Below are 17372 nucleotides of genomic sequence, written 5' to 3'. Positions count from 1 at the left end.
CCCTTGTACAGGATCCCAGAAAGTCTCAGCCAATACCAAGGTAAAAGCCAGGGTGAGGCCTGGGGGCCAGAACCTAGGGCTGCTGGTAGTGTAGAGGGGAGTGGGCCCTTGGGGCCTGTGGCCAAAGACAAGAGGGCTGGGTTCCCCTCTGCACTTGGGTGGGAGAACAGGAAGGCTGCTGGGTGAACAGGGAGGGGCTGGGCAGGAGAGGTGGCTCAGTCGGGGCTCTGTCCTGCTTGGGGGTGTGGAGCAGAGGTGGTATGTCTCCCATCTTTGCTTTAGGGGAACCCCTCCTGTGGGTGCCTGGCTCCGTTCTAGAAGTTGCTGGAGGGACTGCAGCCCAAAGCCTCTGCTAGTACCACCTCCAACCCTCTCCCTCCTGCCTTGTGCCCCCAGGTCAGTCCCAAGGGCCTGGCTGCAGGCCTGTCCACTTCTGCAGGAAACATTAAGTCCCTGAGACACAGATCTCACCGAGCTCCACTTCCGCACAGCTCCCACAGCCAGCCAAGGTCACCTGCAGGGCAGTTAGCCCCCGGAGACTAGCAGCTGGGTGCCAGGAGGCTGAGACCACTGGAGCTGGTCAAGACCCGACACTCCAGGGTCACCTGTGCACACCTACCTCTGGTGTACACACATTCCCTGAACATGCCACATTTGTCATACTGTCATAATAAGAGCCAGCCAACCTCACTTCTGCTTATGCCAAGTCCTGGCTGAAGCATGTTATAAGAATCAGCTCACTTGGGGCTCTGGATGTAGCTCAGCAGAAGAGTGCTTGCCTAGCATGCACAAGGCCCTGGATTTGATCCTAAAATCTGTAGGGAAAAAAAAAAAAAAAGAATTAACTATTCTTCCAACACCCTCCATGAAGTGGGTACTGCTATTGGACCCAGACAGGCTGAGTGATGTGCCCTGGGTCACACAGCTGTGGCTCACAGAGGGGGGATTTAAACTCTCGGGCTGCCCAGCCCCCAGGCCCCTGCTGTGGCCCATGATGTGCTCTCACCCAGAGCAGACTTGCTCTGCCCCTGCTCTGCAGCACCTGCTCCCAGGGCCTGGGTGGGTTTCACTGCCTCCTGCCTGAGGCTGCTGCTGTCTTTATTCCCCCAAAGGAGAGGAGGGGCTGGAAAGACCAGTCCTGAGCCACTCCCAGTGTTCTTCAACCCCTGTCCCACCCACACCCACCTCTGGGAAATCACCTGGTGCCAGCTCTGTGAGAGGTTGTAAAATTAGGTTTAATTGGACCCCACAGGGCACAAGAGAAACAGCAGAAAAAAGAGGGGTCTAGTCCAGCTGGTGTCCCTGGAACTGTGCCAAGACTTTGAGGGATGGAGACAGGAGGAAGTAGCCTTGGTTTGTGTGTCTGTAAAATGGGGGAAATTATGGTCATTTCTTGATGCCAGGCACTGGGAGCATAAGGCGCCTGGTGTTGGAGGAGCTTCGGATCCAGGCCTGGGGTGCAATCAGACGGCAAAGATGTGTTACATTCTTCTCTTTTCCTGAAGGTGTTTCACTGGCCCTAATAATTTCCAGATAGAAGGTTTCCATATAGAAGGAAGGGACTCGACAGTCTGGCAGCCATGAGGTGCCAGCCTGGAATTCACCAGGGTAGGCTGCTGGAGGACTCCTCCCCGCCTCTGGCTGCTCCGGAGTTGTTTATCTGGGCTGGGGTCCCCAGGGTGGCTCCAAAGGCCCTGGAGCCACCTTCGAATAAACAATCCCTGGCCTGGTCCCAATTAAGCCCCAATTAAGCTGATGGCTGCTGGTTCTTTAGGCAGCAGGAGGGTTGCAAGCTCTAAGACACCTGCACGTGGCTTGGAAGCCGCCACCCGGTTTACCCCCGCGCGGTGCAGAAGGACCCAAGCTCAGGCCCCTGGTAGGACCTGCCACTTGTAATTAGATGGCCTCTGTTTCTTCATTTGTAAAGTGGGCCCTAGAGTTTGATACAGCCCCGAGGGGCGTCGCCTGGGGCGATGGACTTTGAGGCAGGACCCGACGTTTAGGCCTGTCGGTGGCGGCGACTGGTTGGAGGTTGGTGATCCGCGCAGGGCAGACATGAAAGTGCGAGCTTCGGGGTAGCGGGGGCTCTGCTGTGAGGGGCCCGGCCTGCCCAAGCCCCTCTGGCGCGGCCGGAAGAGCAGGGTGGGCGGGGCGCGCCCCCTGCCGGTCGCCCCGCGCCGCTTCCCGCTGAGCCCAGCTGCAACCACACTGGACACCAGGGTCTCCCCAGATGTGAAACTAACACCTCCCGGCGGGACGAAGCGAGCGGACAGAGGCTGTCGGGGAAAGGCGCGGTGTCTGAAGTCTTAGCAAAGCCGAGGGAAGGGATTCTTGGGCTAGGGAGTATTCAGCGACGGACCTCAGCCTTCTCTGTAAAAGGGGTCAGCCACGCCTGACCGCCTCAGGGACGCGGGGAGCTGCACAGCTCACTCCCTCCTCCCCCGCAGTGGACGGTTGCATTCACCGGGCCGCCGGACCCCTGCTCACCGACGAGTGCCGGACCCTGCAGCACTGCGATACCGGCAAGGCCAAGATCACCAGTGGCTATCGACTGCCCGCCAAGTGTGAGTCCCTGACAGGCCACATCCTTGGGGCGCAGCCAGGGCACCTGTGTGGAAGTGAGCATGAGGGGGTGCGGTCTCCCAGCCGCAGGGGGCACTTCTTAACCTCAAGTGCCAGGGCCTGACCCTTTCTCCAACATCCCGGGCACTTCTTAACCTCAAGTGCCAGGGCCTGACCCTTTCTCCAACATCCCAGGCAGCAAGAGCTGGGAGACAGCAGGGGCCTGAAGGGAGGGGGAGGCATCTTCCCCCACTCGGCGCCCAGGTCTCAGTGGGCATCCACACAGACATGAGCGTAACGCGACACGCTTCCTGTGGCCACTGAGCTATAGGCGTGCAGGTCAGCGCGCACGTGTGGACTCGGACCCTACCCAAGTGCCCACAGGGTGGGGTCCTCTGGGAGTCTCAGAATTTGGGGGGAGAAGGCTGTTTCCTGCCCCCCTGCAACCCAGGCCGGCAGGGGGAATGCGCGAGCTCTGGTCGGAGCGGAGACCCCGGCCCGGCTGACCCTGTTGCCCCCTGCAGACGTCATCCACACGGTGGGGCCCATTGCCCACGGGGAGCCCAGCGCCAACCAGGCTGAGGAGCTCCGCAGCTGCTACCTGAGTAGCCTCGATCTGCTGCTGGAGCACCGGCTCCGCTCGGTGGTGAGGGTCGCCAAGCGGCGGAACGGGGGCGGCCCGCGCGGGAGGAGGCTGGCAGGAAGTGGGGTGCAGAGTGATGATGTCCCCATCCCCTCTCCCCCGTCCCAGGCGTTCCCTTGCATTTCCACCGGCGTGTTTGGTGAGTGGGGTCTGGAAGAAGAGGGGAGTGGGAAGTGGACTCCCACACGCAGGGCGCGGCGGGGAGTGGGCGGGCCTAGACACAGGGGGCGGGGCGGGCCAGAACCTGGACTCACCTGCCCCGCCCCGCTCCGCCCCGCCCCCAGGCTACCCCAATGAGGCGGCGGCCGAAGTAGTACTGGCGGCACTGCGCGAGTGGCTGGAGCAGCACAAAGACAAGGTGGGGCTTGGGCCCCGTGGAGTGAGATGGCGGGCGCTGCCCACAACACCGCCCGGCTCACCAGCCCCACATTGGAGCAAGGGTGCTGAGCGTAGGGCCAACCGGGTCGTGCCAGCCCTCTTTGAGGCCTGTTTCTTCGTGGGTAGCAGCGAGAAGGGAGTGGCGGGAGCACAACCCCAAGCCCTTTCTATAGAAGGCTTAGTGTGAGCTCCATAGTCAGAACCAGAGGAGGGGACACCCCCAGAGCAAGGCAGGTAAAAACCTATAGGGGGCCGAGCAATAAGACAGGCTGAACAACCCCTTTGACGCAGGTGGATCGGCTGATCATCTGCGTATTCCTTGAGAAGGACGAGAACATCTACCGGCAGCTGCTGCCCCACTACTTCCCCGTGGGTACGTGCCCCGCGCTGCCCCAAACCAAAGGCGCCCACCCCACGGCCAGCCCTGCCCCTCCCCTCTCGGCTCTGGGCTGGGCTCTCACTGTCCTCTGCCTTCCAGCCTGAGGCTCCCCGCAGCCCAGCCTGAGCAGGACTGGTAAGCAGGGCCTGGCCCCTTAAGGCTGCCCTACACACTAACCTATCACTAACACCTGCTCAGCCTCTACTGGGCTCACCCCCAGGTAGGGAGGAGGGGAAACCAGGGCGATTGAAGGCCTCAGCTTCTTGACCTCTCCCCTCTGCCTTTAGACCTGTCCAGGCCTGCAGGACCTCGCTCCCAGCTCTGAGAGGTAGCTGAAGCCTGCGGTCTGGGCCTGGGCAAGGCCAAGCTGTTCTTTCCTTCAGCTCCACACCCCACCCCGCTTCCCCCTCCCTGCCCCTAAGGAGCCTCTTAATAAAATGACTATTTCAGCTCCCAATGTCTGAGCTCTGACTGTTCTGGGGCTGGAGCATGGGAAGCCAACCCAAAATGGAGCCCCAGTCAGGCGCTTTGGCTTATAGGGACTGGCAAGAGCTCTTGGTGAGCCAGGCGGGTGGTGGAGGCACGGGCTGACAGCGAAGGCAGCAGCAGCACTTCACATTTATTGAGGGCCTGCCCCCAAGGAGCTCACAGCCTGGGGCTGAGACCCCACATGTGCTGGGGTGGGTGAAGAAGAGAAGCAAAGGCAAAAGGCAGGCAATGCAGACACTGGCCCAAGCAAAGAGGGTGCAAAGAGGGTGCAAAGCAGGCGCAGGCAGGGGGCCTAGAGGCGGGGAAGAGTGGGGAACTGGCAAGCCCTGCCTAGACCTGAGGACTGAAGGCCACTCCTCCCGCAGCAGGCTGGTGCCCCCTCCGCCACCTGGCCTGGGCCAGTCCCATCCTGTGAGCCCTCTCTGCCCAGGACTCTCCAGTCATGCAGATCCCTGGTGGAGGGCACAGGACTGGGGTCTGGGGCCCTGGCCAGGACAGCAAGGTGGAAGAAGCCAGAGACCTAGGCAACTCCCAGAGAAACATCCACAACTGGAAGTGTGGAAGCGGAAGGGGGAAGGGGGAGGCCTAAGAGAGCACACAATTCCAAGCAACCAGGAGGGTCCCCCAGGAGGCCTAGCCCCCTCAAAACTGCTCCTGGTGAGAAAGCTTGGGGTTGGACAGGTAGAAAACTGGGGGACCCACCTGAGGGAAGCGGGGCAGCCAGACACACAGCAGCCAGTGGGCAGGCAGCAGCAGGGACACGCACACACGCAGCTTACCACCAGCATCCCCTTTAATAAAACGTGGAAGGTTGTGTGACAGGAAAAGGGAGGGAGTGAAATATGACCATTTACAACCACAAAAAAAAACCTCTGTACATGTCTAGCGCCTGGCAGAGGGGGAGGCAGGCAGGGCAGCGGCAGGCCAGCCAGCCCTATTTGTAGAGGATATCGTAGTGTCCAGGCCGGTAGAGAAGGTAGACCTTGGGCTCAGAGCCCTCAGGGAAGACGTGCGGGTTGGTGGTGCCACCCTCACCACGGTCCATGTACTCCACCTGGATGGACACGCTAAGGGCCTGCGCCAGCGCGATGATGTGGATGTGGTCACTCTCCTTGCACATGGGCTCCACCTCCTGCAGCACAGGTACTGGTCAGGCCCTTCCCAGCACCCTTCCCCAGGACCCGAGGGCCCTAGTGCACTCCCACCCCCTGGGGCAACAGACAAGGGATGGTCCCCAGTGGGAGGGGGCTTGGCACCTGCTGACAGAACTCCTTGACAGTCCGCCCACCCTCGATGAAGTGCTCAAAGAACTTGCTCTCCCGCTGCAGGTAGCCTGAGGTGAGCAGCCGTAAGTAGACCACAAGGTAGTCCGAGGTGCTCTGGTCGTTGAAGGAGGCCAGGAGGTCAGCTACTGAGGTCTGCTTCTCCACCTGCTCGATCAGGTCCATGAACTGCCCCCATGGAGGGAAAAAGGGCAAGGTGAGGGAGGAGGGGGTCAACCCCACCCAACCAGGCCAACCACCCTCCATCTTGGCTCAGCTTGAGACAGGTGCAGAGCTCACCGTATTGTGGAAATCCTCAATTGTGAACTCAGTGAAGCCCTGTGACACCAAGTCCTCTTTGCTCTTGGCAGACACAGCCTTGAACCTGTGGGTAGGAGCGGAAGAGCTCCTCAGCCAGCAAAGCAGGGGCCCAGGCCGCACTGTCCAGGCTCAGACAGGCCACCCTCACCCCAGCTCAAAGGGAAGCCCCCAGCAGGAGTCCAGCCAACCACCTGGTCTAAGGCGGAACCATCCTCCTATCCCTCAGGAGGGAAGAAGGTGCCCACAAGCCTTGCCCTCTGGTGCCCACGCGCCACCCTCCTCACCGCTGCAATTCCTTGCTGTCATCCAGCAGTGCCTCCAAGTGGGAGAATCCAAAAGCTCGATAGAAGCAGTTGCCATCAGGCCTGGTCTTCCGGATATATGAGTACTTTTTGTGCAGGTCCTGCAGAGAGGCAGCCCCCCCCCACCTGACCCCTCAACATTTGCCCAGACTAGGGCTAGCCCAAGAAATGGCCCCAACAAAGGTCACAACACAGCAGGTGGCAACTAAGCTCCAAGAAGCCACTCCAGACTGCAGAATGGATGAAGGGAATCACTGCCCAGTGACTGCCCTGTGCTCTTATGTACAAACTAGCTGCCTGGGTGGCCAAAACTGCTGCCAGCCACTGGCCAGGCCACACAGCTGGGCTACAGCATTGTTTGTTTATAAAAATGCACAAGGTCAGTGCTTACCTAGCATTTGTGATACCCTGGGTTTGATCCCCAGCACCAGGAAAGGAAAAAAATAAAAAAAGGAGAGGGACTGTGTGTAGCTCAGAGGTAGAGCTCTTGCCTGGCAGATGCAAGGCCCTGGGTTCCATCCCTAGCAACATGCGGGCACACACAGATGATAAAATTAAAACATTAACATGCAGGAGAGTGAATCTGTCTTTGATAATGCAACTTTTTCCAGTCTTTCATCCAAGAGACCTTCAGGGTAAGCAGATCAGGGCAGGGGTGCAGTGGCAAGTACCACGCCCCAGCCAGGTGTCCAAGGCCCAAGGCACAGTCCAGCTCAGCCTAATTGAGAACAGTTTTCCCACCTAAGCCTTTCCACAGTCCTCTGGGGTTTAAACAACCTTCCTTGTCTATTTCTAGCTTCTACCTGCCTACTCACAGGTACCATCTCCAGTCAGCCTTTTTTTTTTTGGCAACGGGAATTGAATCCAGGGGCACTCAACCACTGAGCCACATCCCAGCCCTTTTTTGAATTTTATTTAGAGACAGGGTCTTGCTGAGTTGCTTAGGGCCTCACTAAATTGCTGAGGCTGGCTTTTAACTCTCGATTCTCCTGTCTCAGCCTCCCAAGCCTTGGCAACTGGCTTCCATTCAACTTTTCCACTTTCCTCCCCAAAGGGAGAGAGACTTCTCTTATACTTCCCCACCACAGTGGCTACCAGTGCTTCCTAACCAACAGGCCTTGCTCCCCTGCTTTAGTACTCTCTCCTCCCACCTCAGTCACTTTTAAACTGAGAACCTCCTCAGCCACCACAGTGTACCCACTGCCTTCTCTCCTGATCTCTCCCATCTGTCCCTCAGTCCTAACTGCTACCTGAACTGCCCCTCCACTCCACACAAGCCTGTTCCCTCTCTAGTGCTCAAGGACATTGTTCCAGGAAGTCCTCTCTCCTCCTGCATCAAATCATCTCTCCCAACAAGTTTAGACCCATCAGCAGAAAACATCTAGATATGTCTTGCTTTAAAAAAGAAAAGTCTCAAGCTGAGAACAGGGGCACACTCCTATAATCCCAACAGCTCAAGAGGCTAAGGCAGGAGGATCACAAGTTCAAAGCCAGCCTCAGCAACTTAGTGAGGCTCTAAGCAACTTAGCAAGACCCTATCTCTAAATAAAATATAAAATGGGCTGGAGATGTGACTCAGGGGTTAAACCGCCCCCAGGTTCTATCCTTGGTACCAAAAACAAAACTAAAATGTATGTCTGTAATCCCAGACAGGAGGATCACAAGTTCATGACCAGCCTCAGCAATACAGCCAGGCTCTAAGCAATTTAGCAAGACCCTGACTCGAAAGTAAAAATAAAAACAGGCAGGGGATGTGGCTCAATGGTTGAGCACCTCTGGGTTCAATCGCTGTTTAAAAAAAAAAAGAAAGAAAGAAAGAAAGCAAAATCTCTTTTGACTTCAGAGTGCTCTCCAGCCATCACTCTTGTCTTGGCTCCTCTGAAGCAAAACTACTCATAGCATTGTTCCTGCTCAGTCAGCTCACCTTTCTGTGAGAGGACTTTGCTCCAGCCAATGTCACAAAAGCCCTCCTATTTTGGAGGATCAAATCTGGCCCTCTCCAGACTGGCCTCTCCCAGCACTACTCCCACACCATGCCCTCCACATGGGCACTTCCCCTACCTGGCTGGGGGACGCTGTACCCTCTCCTCCCTGCAGGCCGCCCCTCATCCCTCTGCACTCTGAAGGGCAGGGCTTCCAACAAACCTGTAGTGCCCTTCCTCAAGACACACATGGCACCTGCCAGAAAAGGGCCACAGGAATGCCTGGTGATGCCCTGGGATGGCTTCCACCTTTCAACTCTTTACATTTGCTGGGTGACATCAGTACTGACAATCCAAGCAGTCCCAAATGTCAATCTTTACCCACCAGCTCCACTTCTGCCCCTGGCTTCCCCCCCGCCTTTTTTTTTTTTGGTACTGGGGATTGAACCAGGGTGCTTTTTATTTTTATATGGTGTTGAGGATTGAACCCAGTGCCTCATGCATGCTAGGTATGCACTCTACCACTGAGCCACAACCCCAGTCCCCAGCCCTTTTTGTCTCATTCATTCATTCATTTATTTATTTTTGGAACAGGGTCTCACTAAGTTGCCAAGGCTGGCCTCCAACTTGCAATTCTCCTGCCTCAGCTTCCCAAGTCATTGGGATTACAGGCATGAGCCACTGTGCCCAGCTCCCCAACACCTCTCTGAATTGTCTAACTGGCATCAACCAACAAGTCTGTCTCAACCTCACACCAACCTGCTCCTCACCTAGGCCCCCCGACTTCAATCACTTCAACCTTGTGGCTCTGCTCACTTCTCCCTCACCTATCTCCACCTACAGCAGATCCTTCAGGTTCTTCCCTCACTGCATCTCTAGTCAACCACTGTCACTGCTTACCCGGACCACCTGGGTCTAAGTCACTCTGGCCTGCTGCAGGTTTTACTGCAAAAGCCTCCTTGAAGCACCCCCTGCCTGCACGCACACACAGTGCCAAGCCCTCTGCTGAGTGCTCATGATCATCATCCTAGACTCCTCCCACAGGCCCATTCTGCAGAGGAACCAAGTCTGCACCCAGGTCCACATGAGCACTTCTGTTACCACCCTCTCTCTCTGCCCAGGGAGAAAAGGTGGTCTTGGCCATAGCACACAGAATGGGGTATCAGAATGGGACGTTAAGGTGCATTCCTGTGGATAGCTGGCTCTGGACATTCAAAACATTTGCTGAATGACTCAGTGCGAAGAATCCAAGGACCATCCTGTCCTTACCATAGTGGCCTAATATGGCAGGTAGGCCAGGAAATGGGGACAGCACTCCACTCACCCACGACATAGGAGAGGAGGAGCCTACTGCTTCCCAGCCTCACTGAACAGTAGCACCGACTTGACCACCATCTGATCAGAATCTCCCTCCAGCCAGAGATAAGCAAATAATTGAAGCTCCAAGTTTAGTGCATTGCCCAAGGCCACACAGATGGAGTGCAGAGGTCACAAGAAGAACCCAGGTGTACTGGCCTCCTAAGGCAATGCCTGCATCTCCCCACGGGCCTCTTGGGGAAGCTACGACACCCTGAGCAAAATGTTTAAGCAGATCTCAGACCACACACAGATGGATCTGGCCCTCAGGTAGGTTATTTGACCTACTTTTTTTGGTGCTAGGGACATAACCTAAGGCCTCACATATATACACACCCTAGGCAAATACTCCAGCACTGAGCAATACCCCAGCCCCACACATTTAAAGTCTGAATTAGCTGCCAACTGTTAGAAGTCAGGAGATTTCATTATTTCTGGCTTCTCTGGCAACAGTGGAGTGACAGTCCGAATACTCCCTGTCACAGTCTGGCAGCTTGTGAACCGTGGTGCCTTCAATGTTCACCAGCTTCAATCATACCTGCCTGGCCTCTGGCAGGCGCCTTCTCCAGGTGGAAGGGTCTAAGCATCTCTGATCTTTGGGGAGCGTGAGAAGAGTAACATTTACTAACTCTGTGCTGAGCCTACTAAATGCTGTTTACACACCCACTCTCACACTTCAACCAAGGTGGGTGGTAAAGCAGCTTGCCTATTTTGAATGATGCTGCAGGGCCCTGTGTAGAAGCCTGGGGCCCTGCTTCTCTACCACTGCCCACTCTCCACAAATGTCCAGGAGGTGGGCAGTGGGGCACATCCCTATGCAGCCCTCCTGCCCTGCTCAGCACCAGCCTGGTCAGCCCCTCAGTAGGCATGAAGATGGCTGGCTCCTGCCCAGCCTGTACTTGGCCCCACAGAGCAACACCTCCCTCTACCTCAAAACCACCCTACAAGTAGATGCTTTCACTATCACACTATTTTTTTTTCCTTTTCTTTTTTGGAACTGGGGATGGAACCCACAGCTTTGTGCGTGCAAAGGAAGCACTTTGCCAGCCCTCACTGTCCCTATTTTACAAATGAAGATAGTCATGTACAAAGATATGGAGGACCTGCCAAGGAGATAGCTGCCAAGTGGCAGTGTGGACTTGAAGAGATATCTTTTTGAGTCCAGAGCATGCACACACTAGCACTGACAGGTGTTCCTCAATAACCTATCCTCTCAGAGACCAGGCTGAGCAAGGAGCATGACTGAAGCAGGCACCCTCCTGCCCCCTCCAGCCAGGCTCCCACCTTGATCTTCTGTTGGTAGATGTTGTCATCCTCAGCATACTCCTTGTACAGGACGGAGAGCTCCAGCCGCTCCGACACCAGAGGGTTCTGCACAGCAATCTGCAGAAGGCAGGAACCCATCATGCTGTGGCATGGAGATGCAGTGACCCACGCCTAACAACCAGAACACCTACAAAAGGGGAGCTAGGCTGATAACCCAGTGGTACAGTAACCCCCATAAAAGCATCCAGCATAGCCTAGAAAGGAATGGGATTCTGAAGTACAGATAGATAACAGACCTCAGGCCTAGTCTATTCATCCACATGATGGGGTCACCAGCCACTCCCTCCCACCCTCGTTAGCCCCTCACCTCTTGCTGAATTCGGTCCTGTTGCGCCATGATGGCTTCATCATAGGCCAGACAGTTAACGCCTAGAAAAGGGGAAAAAAAAAAGGATTACTATAGGTCGTGGCATCTCCGCTGCAGGTTGCTGGGCCAGGAACAAGCACAGCCCAGGAGCAGAGAAGCAGGTTTAAAATCTGGAAGCAAGTGTCTTACGCCCTGCTCCACCCCACTGTGTAATCTTGGCAATGTCCTTCCCCTTCTGGGCTTTCATTTCCTTGTCTTTAAATTGAGAGGATAGCCAGGCATGATAGGACACACCTTTGGTTCCAGCTACTGGTGAGGCTGAAGCAGGAGGATCACTTGAACCCAGGAATTTGAGACCAGCCTGGCCAAAATAATGAGACCCTATCTCAAAAAAAAAAAAAGATGGGAGCATAGAGCTTGCATTTGCCTAGCATGTGTGAGGTCCTGGATCCAATCCCCAGCACTGCTAAAGAATTAGAATAAAAATAAGGGAGAAAAGTAATCATTCCCCACAAGATTCACTCTTCCTGATGATACCAGCTTCCTCCCTGCTTTCTAACATCACTTCCCAGCAGACCGGGAGTGCGTGGAGAGGCCTCTTGGGGAAAGTAAGATGAGGTGGAGTCCTGCGCTAGATGGGAGCTTTCTGTGAGCCTGCTCTTTACCTATCACACTCTTCCTCTTCCTGCTAGCCTAGGTATCCTTAAGGGTGCCCATTTTACAAATAACAAAACAATTGTGCAAAGGTGAATAATCTGCCCAATAGTAAAAAGCTGTGGTCAAATCCATATTTATGATTCTAGTCTAAGCTGTTCACAACATTTCTCCTCTACCAGTTCACTACTGAGCCCTTTACTCACCCGTGAAATAGGGCTAACACTACCAACTTCCTCCAAATATAATATTATGGTATTCACCATAGCAGGTGGTACCTAAGAGTACTGTGGAGTCATCCAAGGGTTGAACAGGTCTACTATGGGGACCCCACTCAAAGTAGCCATTGGGAAGGGGCCAGGAGACCCAAATTCTAGTTTTGACTCTGCCTTATGTGATCTATACATATATGTGACTATAGGTGATCCTGAACAAAGCCCTTCTGGGGGCCTGGGTTTGCCAGTTCTCAGTTCCTCAAGTGTGCAGGTGGGGTTTGAGTATGCGCTGAATGACATTTAAGGTCAATCCTTTTGGACCAGCTCATCCCAGGTTCTTAGCTGGGCCAGGCCCATGCCCCAGAGCAGAGCTGTCCCCCACACACCCTTGTGACCTACTCGGCCACAAGGGCCCAACTTCTAGGTAGAAAAGGAGAGGGTGTGGCTGTTTTTGGAAAGTTCTAAATCCTTCAGGGTCTAAGAAAACAATGCCTACGCAGGCAGAAGAAGTCCGAAAGGCCAGAAGAGGGGGCTCTAGGGAGAAAGCTGCCCGAAGCCCCAGGGGCAGACACTCGCAGCCCCGCGCCAGCCTGCACGGCCAGCCGGGTCCTTCGTGGTCTGCAGCCCCGCGTCACTACGCGCCTCCAGACGCGGGCTGCTCTAGAGAGGACAGAAGACTCGGCCCCGACCTAGGCCTCGAGCCGACTGCGAAGACCCGGGCATAGAGGCTCGGGGCCCAGAGGCTCGGGCCCGGGAGTCGGTGCCGGGAGCCGAGGGGCTGGGCGGAGGGCGGGACGGCGCAGGCCCCGCCCCAGGCGTGCGCGAGGGAAAAGAGCCGCGGGCCTCGGTAGGCCCCGCCCGGCCGGGGGTCGCGGCGTCGGCTCCTTCCATTGTGAGGGGGAGGGGAGGCAGCGGAGGCGGAGGAAGGGGCCATCCGCGCGCTTCGCCCCCGGCCGCCTTGCTTCCTCGACCTCCTTGGGAACAGTCGGCAGGGCCTCGCCCCCGGCTAGCCCGTGATGGACATCCCTCCCTCGGTGTGTACCTTCGGAGTCGCTGCCCAGCGGCTCCTGCTTCTGCTGCTGAGGTTCCTCCGCCGCCATCTTTAAACAGCGCCGCACTGCCGACCGCTTCCGGGTTACCAGTTGTCCTCCCCCCGGAAGTGGGCCCCTCCTCGGCAACGCCCCTAGCAACGAGCTCCTCGCTGCGGTTGTCAACCGATGGCGTCCAGGGCTCTAGCGGCTTCTGGCGTGCGGGCCGAGGTCCCTGTGGGAGTCGGGTCCGCCCGGCCCGCGCCTCCACCCTGCACACTTGCTTGGTTCCAAATTCCCAGCTTCCTAAAGGTCCCAGGGGTGATAAGAGCTTTCTGGAGCCAACTCTGTTTTCTGTTTCTGGAGTTCGAAACTCGGATTGAGTTGAGATAAGTAGGACAATGAAATTAAAATCACCGAAAGCAACATTCCTGCTGTGGGCTTCTGCGATTGTAGCTGCAGTGCGGAGCATCCCACGAGGAGACAGGAAGTGGTGCCAACACCTTGACGCCCCTTGGCCCCGGCCTCGTGGCACCTTGCCCCTCCCCACGGAGCCTGTACTTTAGTCGGCCATGGTGACCTGCTTCCGACAGAGAGAACATCTCCTTTGGTGTCAAGGCAAAAGCCTGGAACCTAACTTTGATCTCCGTATCCTGGTCGGGAGAAAGCAGGGTCATTTTAAAGGCAAAAAGTTATTCCAGCGTCTGTAATTCCAATTATTTGGGATGCTGAAGCAGGAGGATCACAAGTTTGAGGCCAGCCTCAGCAACTTAACCAGGTCCTGTCTCAAAATTTAAAAAGGGCTGGGAATACAGTTCGGTAGTAGAGGGCCCCCTGGGTTCAATTCCCAGTATCTCAAAAAATAAGTGAAAGCAAGAAGTTAGACTGGGGATGTGGCTTAATGGTGGAGCACTTTCCTAGCAATGCAAAATAATTATAAATAAAACAAACCAAGGACCTAATAGAAAAGGAAAACAATGGTTGCAAGGGGGTATGGAGGAATGCATGTGTCTGCAAAAGGGAAAGGAACCTGTGTCATACTTTGTGTCAAAGTCAATGTCCTGGGGTGTGCTTTATCATAGTTTTCTAATGTTATCTACCAGTGGGGGAGAACCAGGTAAACAGTACACAGGATCCTTTTGCACATTTTCTTAAAATTGCCTGTGAACTATTTAAAAATTTTTTAAAAATTACTATTAAATTAGAATTTAAATGGCAAAGTCATGGATTCCAATGATGTTGTTAAGAGATTAGTTAAGAGATTAGTCTGTGGGGGCTGGAGTTGTGGCTCAGTGGTAAAGCGCTTGCCTAGCATGCGTGAGGCACTGGGTTTGAGTCTCAACACTGCATATAAACAAAAATAAATAAATAAAGGTCCACTGAAAACCAAATAAATATTTTTTTTAAAAAAGAGGTTGGTCTGGGGCTCTGGTTCCCATCTTCACTGTGGAGGGCCCTTTTTATGTCAGTGGTCCTTTAGCTCTCAAGAAAGCTATGCCTGAGCCACATCAGATCCCTTGGTTCATGAAAGGACAGGCATGGAATAGGTCCGAATGTTATCATTAGTTACTGCCAGCACTGGAGCAGGTGCAGCTGCTGCCTGGGTTTCCTACACAGTCCAACATTGGCTTTTTCACAGCAATAACTACAAATACCAAATCTGTAGCCCAGCACCATTACAAATGACCATTTATTGAGTCATTGGGTCTTTGGGTTGCTTCCAAACTTGAGAAAACAAAAGGTCCACCATATTTGGACCCTGTAACTATCAAACTGTTCATTCCTTCCCCCCACTTAACAATGAAATTCATAACTGTTAATGAGATCTGCGAGTAGGACAGAATGTGTATTAGTAAGTGATGGGCAAAGACAGCCTATGACAAAGACCTGATTTCTATTCAATTTGTGGGTGTTACTGGAGATTGAACCAAGGGTCTTGCATAGGCAAGTGCTCTATCACTGAGCTACATACCCAGCCCGTTTTAAATTTTTATTCTGACACAGAGTCTCGCTAAGCTGGCCTTGACCTTGGAATCCTCCAAAGTAGCTGGAATTATAGGTATACACCACCACAGCAGGCGAGCTTTGTAAAAATCTTGAAACCAGCCTCCCTTTCCTGGACTAGGCAGCCCATGGTGGGGGTGAAAGGAGGCCTAACAATCAGGACAGGGAACATCTGCTCTCCCTGTATGGTTCAGTGCTGGTTAAGCCCCAGCTGCCAATACCAGATAAATGCCATGGGCTTACAAGAATAGACCTGCACCCTCAGGGTGCACAGTGGCTGCAAATTGTGGGTGCTCTCTTCCTTCTAGTGTTCAACCCTCCCCATTTTGTCAGATAGAATGGGAAGGACATGGCCAAAGGGAAGCTTTGACTCTTAATCCAGCTCCAGGAAGTCAATTTAAAAAAAAAAATGTTGATAGACCTTTGTTTATTTATTAATTTATATGTGGTGCTGAGAATCAAATCCAGTGCCTCACACATGCTAGGCAAGCGCTCTACCACTGAGCCATAACCTCAGCCCCTCCAGGTCAATTTTTATCCAGCTGTTATTTGTTCTGTTTTGTTTTATTCCTTTCTTGGCAGGGTCTCACTGTGTTACCCAGACTGGCCTCAAACTTTCAATCTTCCTGCCTCAGCCTCCCAACTAGCTGTGCTCACAGGCCCAGCCACAGCACCTAGCTTTTTTTTTTTTTTGGTACCAGGGATTGAACTCAGGGGCACTCAACCACTGAGCCACATCTCCAGCCTTTTTTGTATTTAATTTAGAGACAGGGTCTCACTGAGTTGCTTAGTGCCTTGCTAAATTGCTGAGGCTGGCTTTGATCTTCCTGCCTCAGCCTCCTGAGCTGCTGGGATTACAGTTGTGAGCCACCACACCTGGCAGCACCTGGCTTTTTCTTTCTTTCTTTTTAATACTTGTTTTTTAGTTTTTTAAATGGACACATCTTTATTTTTATGTAGTACTGAGGATTGAATCAAGTGCCTCATGCATGCTAGGCGAGCGCTCTACCACTAAGCCATATCCTCAGCTCCAACACCTGGTTTTTCAATGCCCATTGATTTGGTGGTTAATAACTGATCCCTTATCCCTATTCCATCTGCCCCGTTAATTTCACCACTTTGGGATTTTGACCCTTTATCCTGAAGCATCTTAAACCCACCTGCAGATATACCAGGAGTCCCTGGCAAAAGACCCAGATGTTTGCCTCCCAATATGCCACCACAAATGGTCATGTGCCATGGGCCCTGACTGCCAAAGGCCTATAACCAAATAGGCAGCACAAGGCCATGGCCGTTCAGGCTGCTGGTTGGAATTAGTCCATGAGCCCCACATCCATGTCTGCAGGATTCTGTCAGATGCAGGGAGAGGAGGCTCCACATTGGGACCCAAGAAATATGAAACCTCAGCTACAGAGAAAGTGTACAGAACAGCTCACTCAGAGACACCCAACCCCCTTCCACCTTACAGGACAGGGGCCATGCTGAGTAGACCAAGGTAGGGATGCCATGTGCATCCTTGATAGCCACAGTCCTCACAGGAAGCCACAGACAACCAAGAACCTTGACCAAAGACAAAGAACGGGCAGTCTTTCCCCAGGGGACTTGGAAGTCAGGTCCCCAGAGGACCGAGAATGGCCACTGATGGACCTACAGTGGCCCACAGACAGCTGGTCCTAAAATCATGGTCTAGGGAGACTGTCACCACTGCAGTGGCCAAGATGATGGGGCTGAGCAGGGTTCGTATTTGAGGTGCAGCAGCTGAGTGGAATGCAGGTCACCTGAGGCAGAAAGCAAGCCAAGGGGCAGAGGTGACAGGGAGAGCTTCCCAATCCCAACTCAAACCCCCACATTCCTTCTTGGGTCTTCCTGTGAATGCATAGCATTCAGTCCATTTTCTATCCCTGAAGGTAATCAGCCCAGATCCTTCAGAGGGCAGATTTATCACTTTCCTCATTGCTGCCGTAAGAAATCACCACAAACTCAGTGGCTTACAATGACACAAGTTTATTATCTTATAGTTCTGGTAATCAGAAGTCTAAATTTCACCAAACTCAAATCGAGAGGCAGGGAAGCTGTTCTGTCTAGAACCTCTAAAGAAGAATCTACTACTTACACCTGCAGGTTGGCAGAATTCAGTTCCTCGGAGCTGTGGGGCTGAGGTCCCCATATTCTTGCTGGCTGTAAACTGAGGGCTGTTCCCAGTTCTTAGAGGCCACTTCCTTCA

At 54.1% G+C, this 17372-nt stretch overlaps 2 protein-coding genes across 3 annotated transcripts in view; one reads left to right on the top strand and one right to left on the bottom strand.

The window, feature by feature from the left end:
• MACROD1 (mono-ADP ribosylhydrolase 1) overlaps positions 1–4419 on the top strand; it is a 137134-nt gene extending 132715 nt beyond the window's left edge. The window contains exons 5-11 of one of the 2 annotated variants that reach the window (XM_081280800.1): positions 2448–2564; positions 3087–3208; positions 3314–3344; positions 3490–3563; positions 3875–3956; positions 4062–4097; positions 4250–4419. In XM_081280800.1, the coding sequence (XP_081136926.1) occupies positions 2448–2564; positions 3087–3208; positions 3314–3344; positions 3490–3563; positions 3875–3956; positions 4062–4066 (431 nt within the window). In that variant the 3' untranslated portion in view covers positions 4067–4097; positions 4250–4419. The remainder of the gene's footprint in view (positions 1–2447; positions 2565–3086; positions 3209–3313; positions 3345–3489; positions 3564–3874; positions 3957–4061; positions 4098–4249) is intronic. The other variant, XM_081280799.1, reaches the window with a different exon arrangement.
• Positions 4420–4564: 145 nt separating this feature from the next.
• On the bottom strand, positions 4565–13441 carry OTUB1 (OTU deubiquitinase, ubiquitin aldehyde binding 1). Its single transcript, XM_081280801.1, has 7 exons — positions 13159–13441; positions 11248–11309; positions 10899–10997; positions 6319–6437; positions 6014–6098; positions 5708–5902; positions 4565–5583 (listed from the first exon to the last, which is right to left on the bottom strand). The coding sequence occupies exons 1-7, from the start codon at positions 13214–13216 to the stop codon at positions 5386–5388; spliced, it is 816 nt and encodes a 271-aa protein (XP_081136927.1). The 5' UTR covers positions 13217–13441; the 3' UTR covers positions 4565–5385.
• Positions 13442–17372: the final 3931 nt, after the last annotated feature.

Source organism: Spermophilus citellus (assembly GCF_964194105.1).
Source record: "Spermophilus citellus genome assembly, chromosome: 2".
Classification (NCBI taxonomy): Eukaryota; Metazoa; Chordata; class Mammalia; order Rodentia; family Sciuridae; genus Spermophilus; species Spermophilus citellus.
This window is presented reverse-complemented; position numbering and strand designations above follow the sequence as displayed.

What these genes read in the sequence shown, in the direction of transcription:
- OTUB1 (XM_081280801.1), bottom strand. Translation starts at nt 13,216, where the DNA reads ATGGCGGCGGAGGAACCTCAGCAGCAGAAGCAGGAGCCGCTGGGCAGC. An exon ending in GCTGGGCAGCGACTCCGAAG is followed by an intron (nt 11,310 to 13,158) that starts GTACACACCGAG and finishes CCCCTTTTCTAG; the next exon opens with GCGTTAACTGTCTGGCCTAT. An exon ending in TTGAGGATTTCCACAATACG is followed by an intron (nt 5,903 to 6,013) that starts GTGAGCTCTGCA and finishes CCATGGGGGCAG; the next exon opens with TTCATGGACCTGATCGAGCA.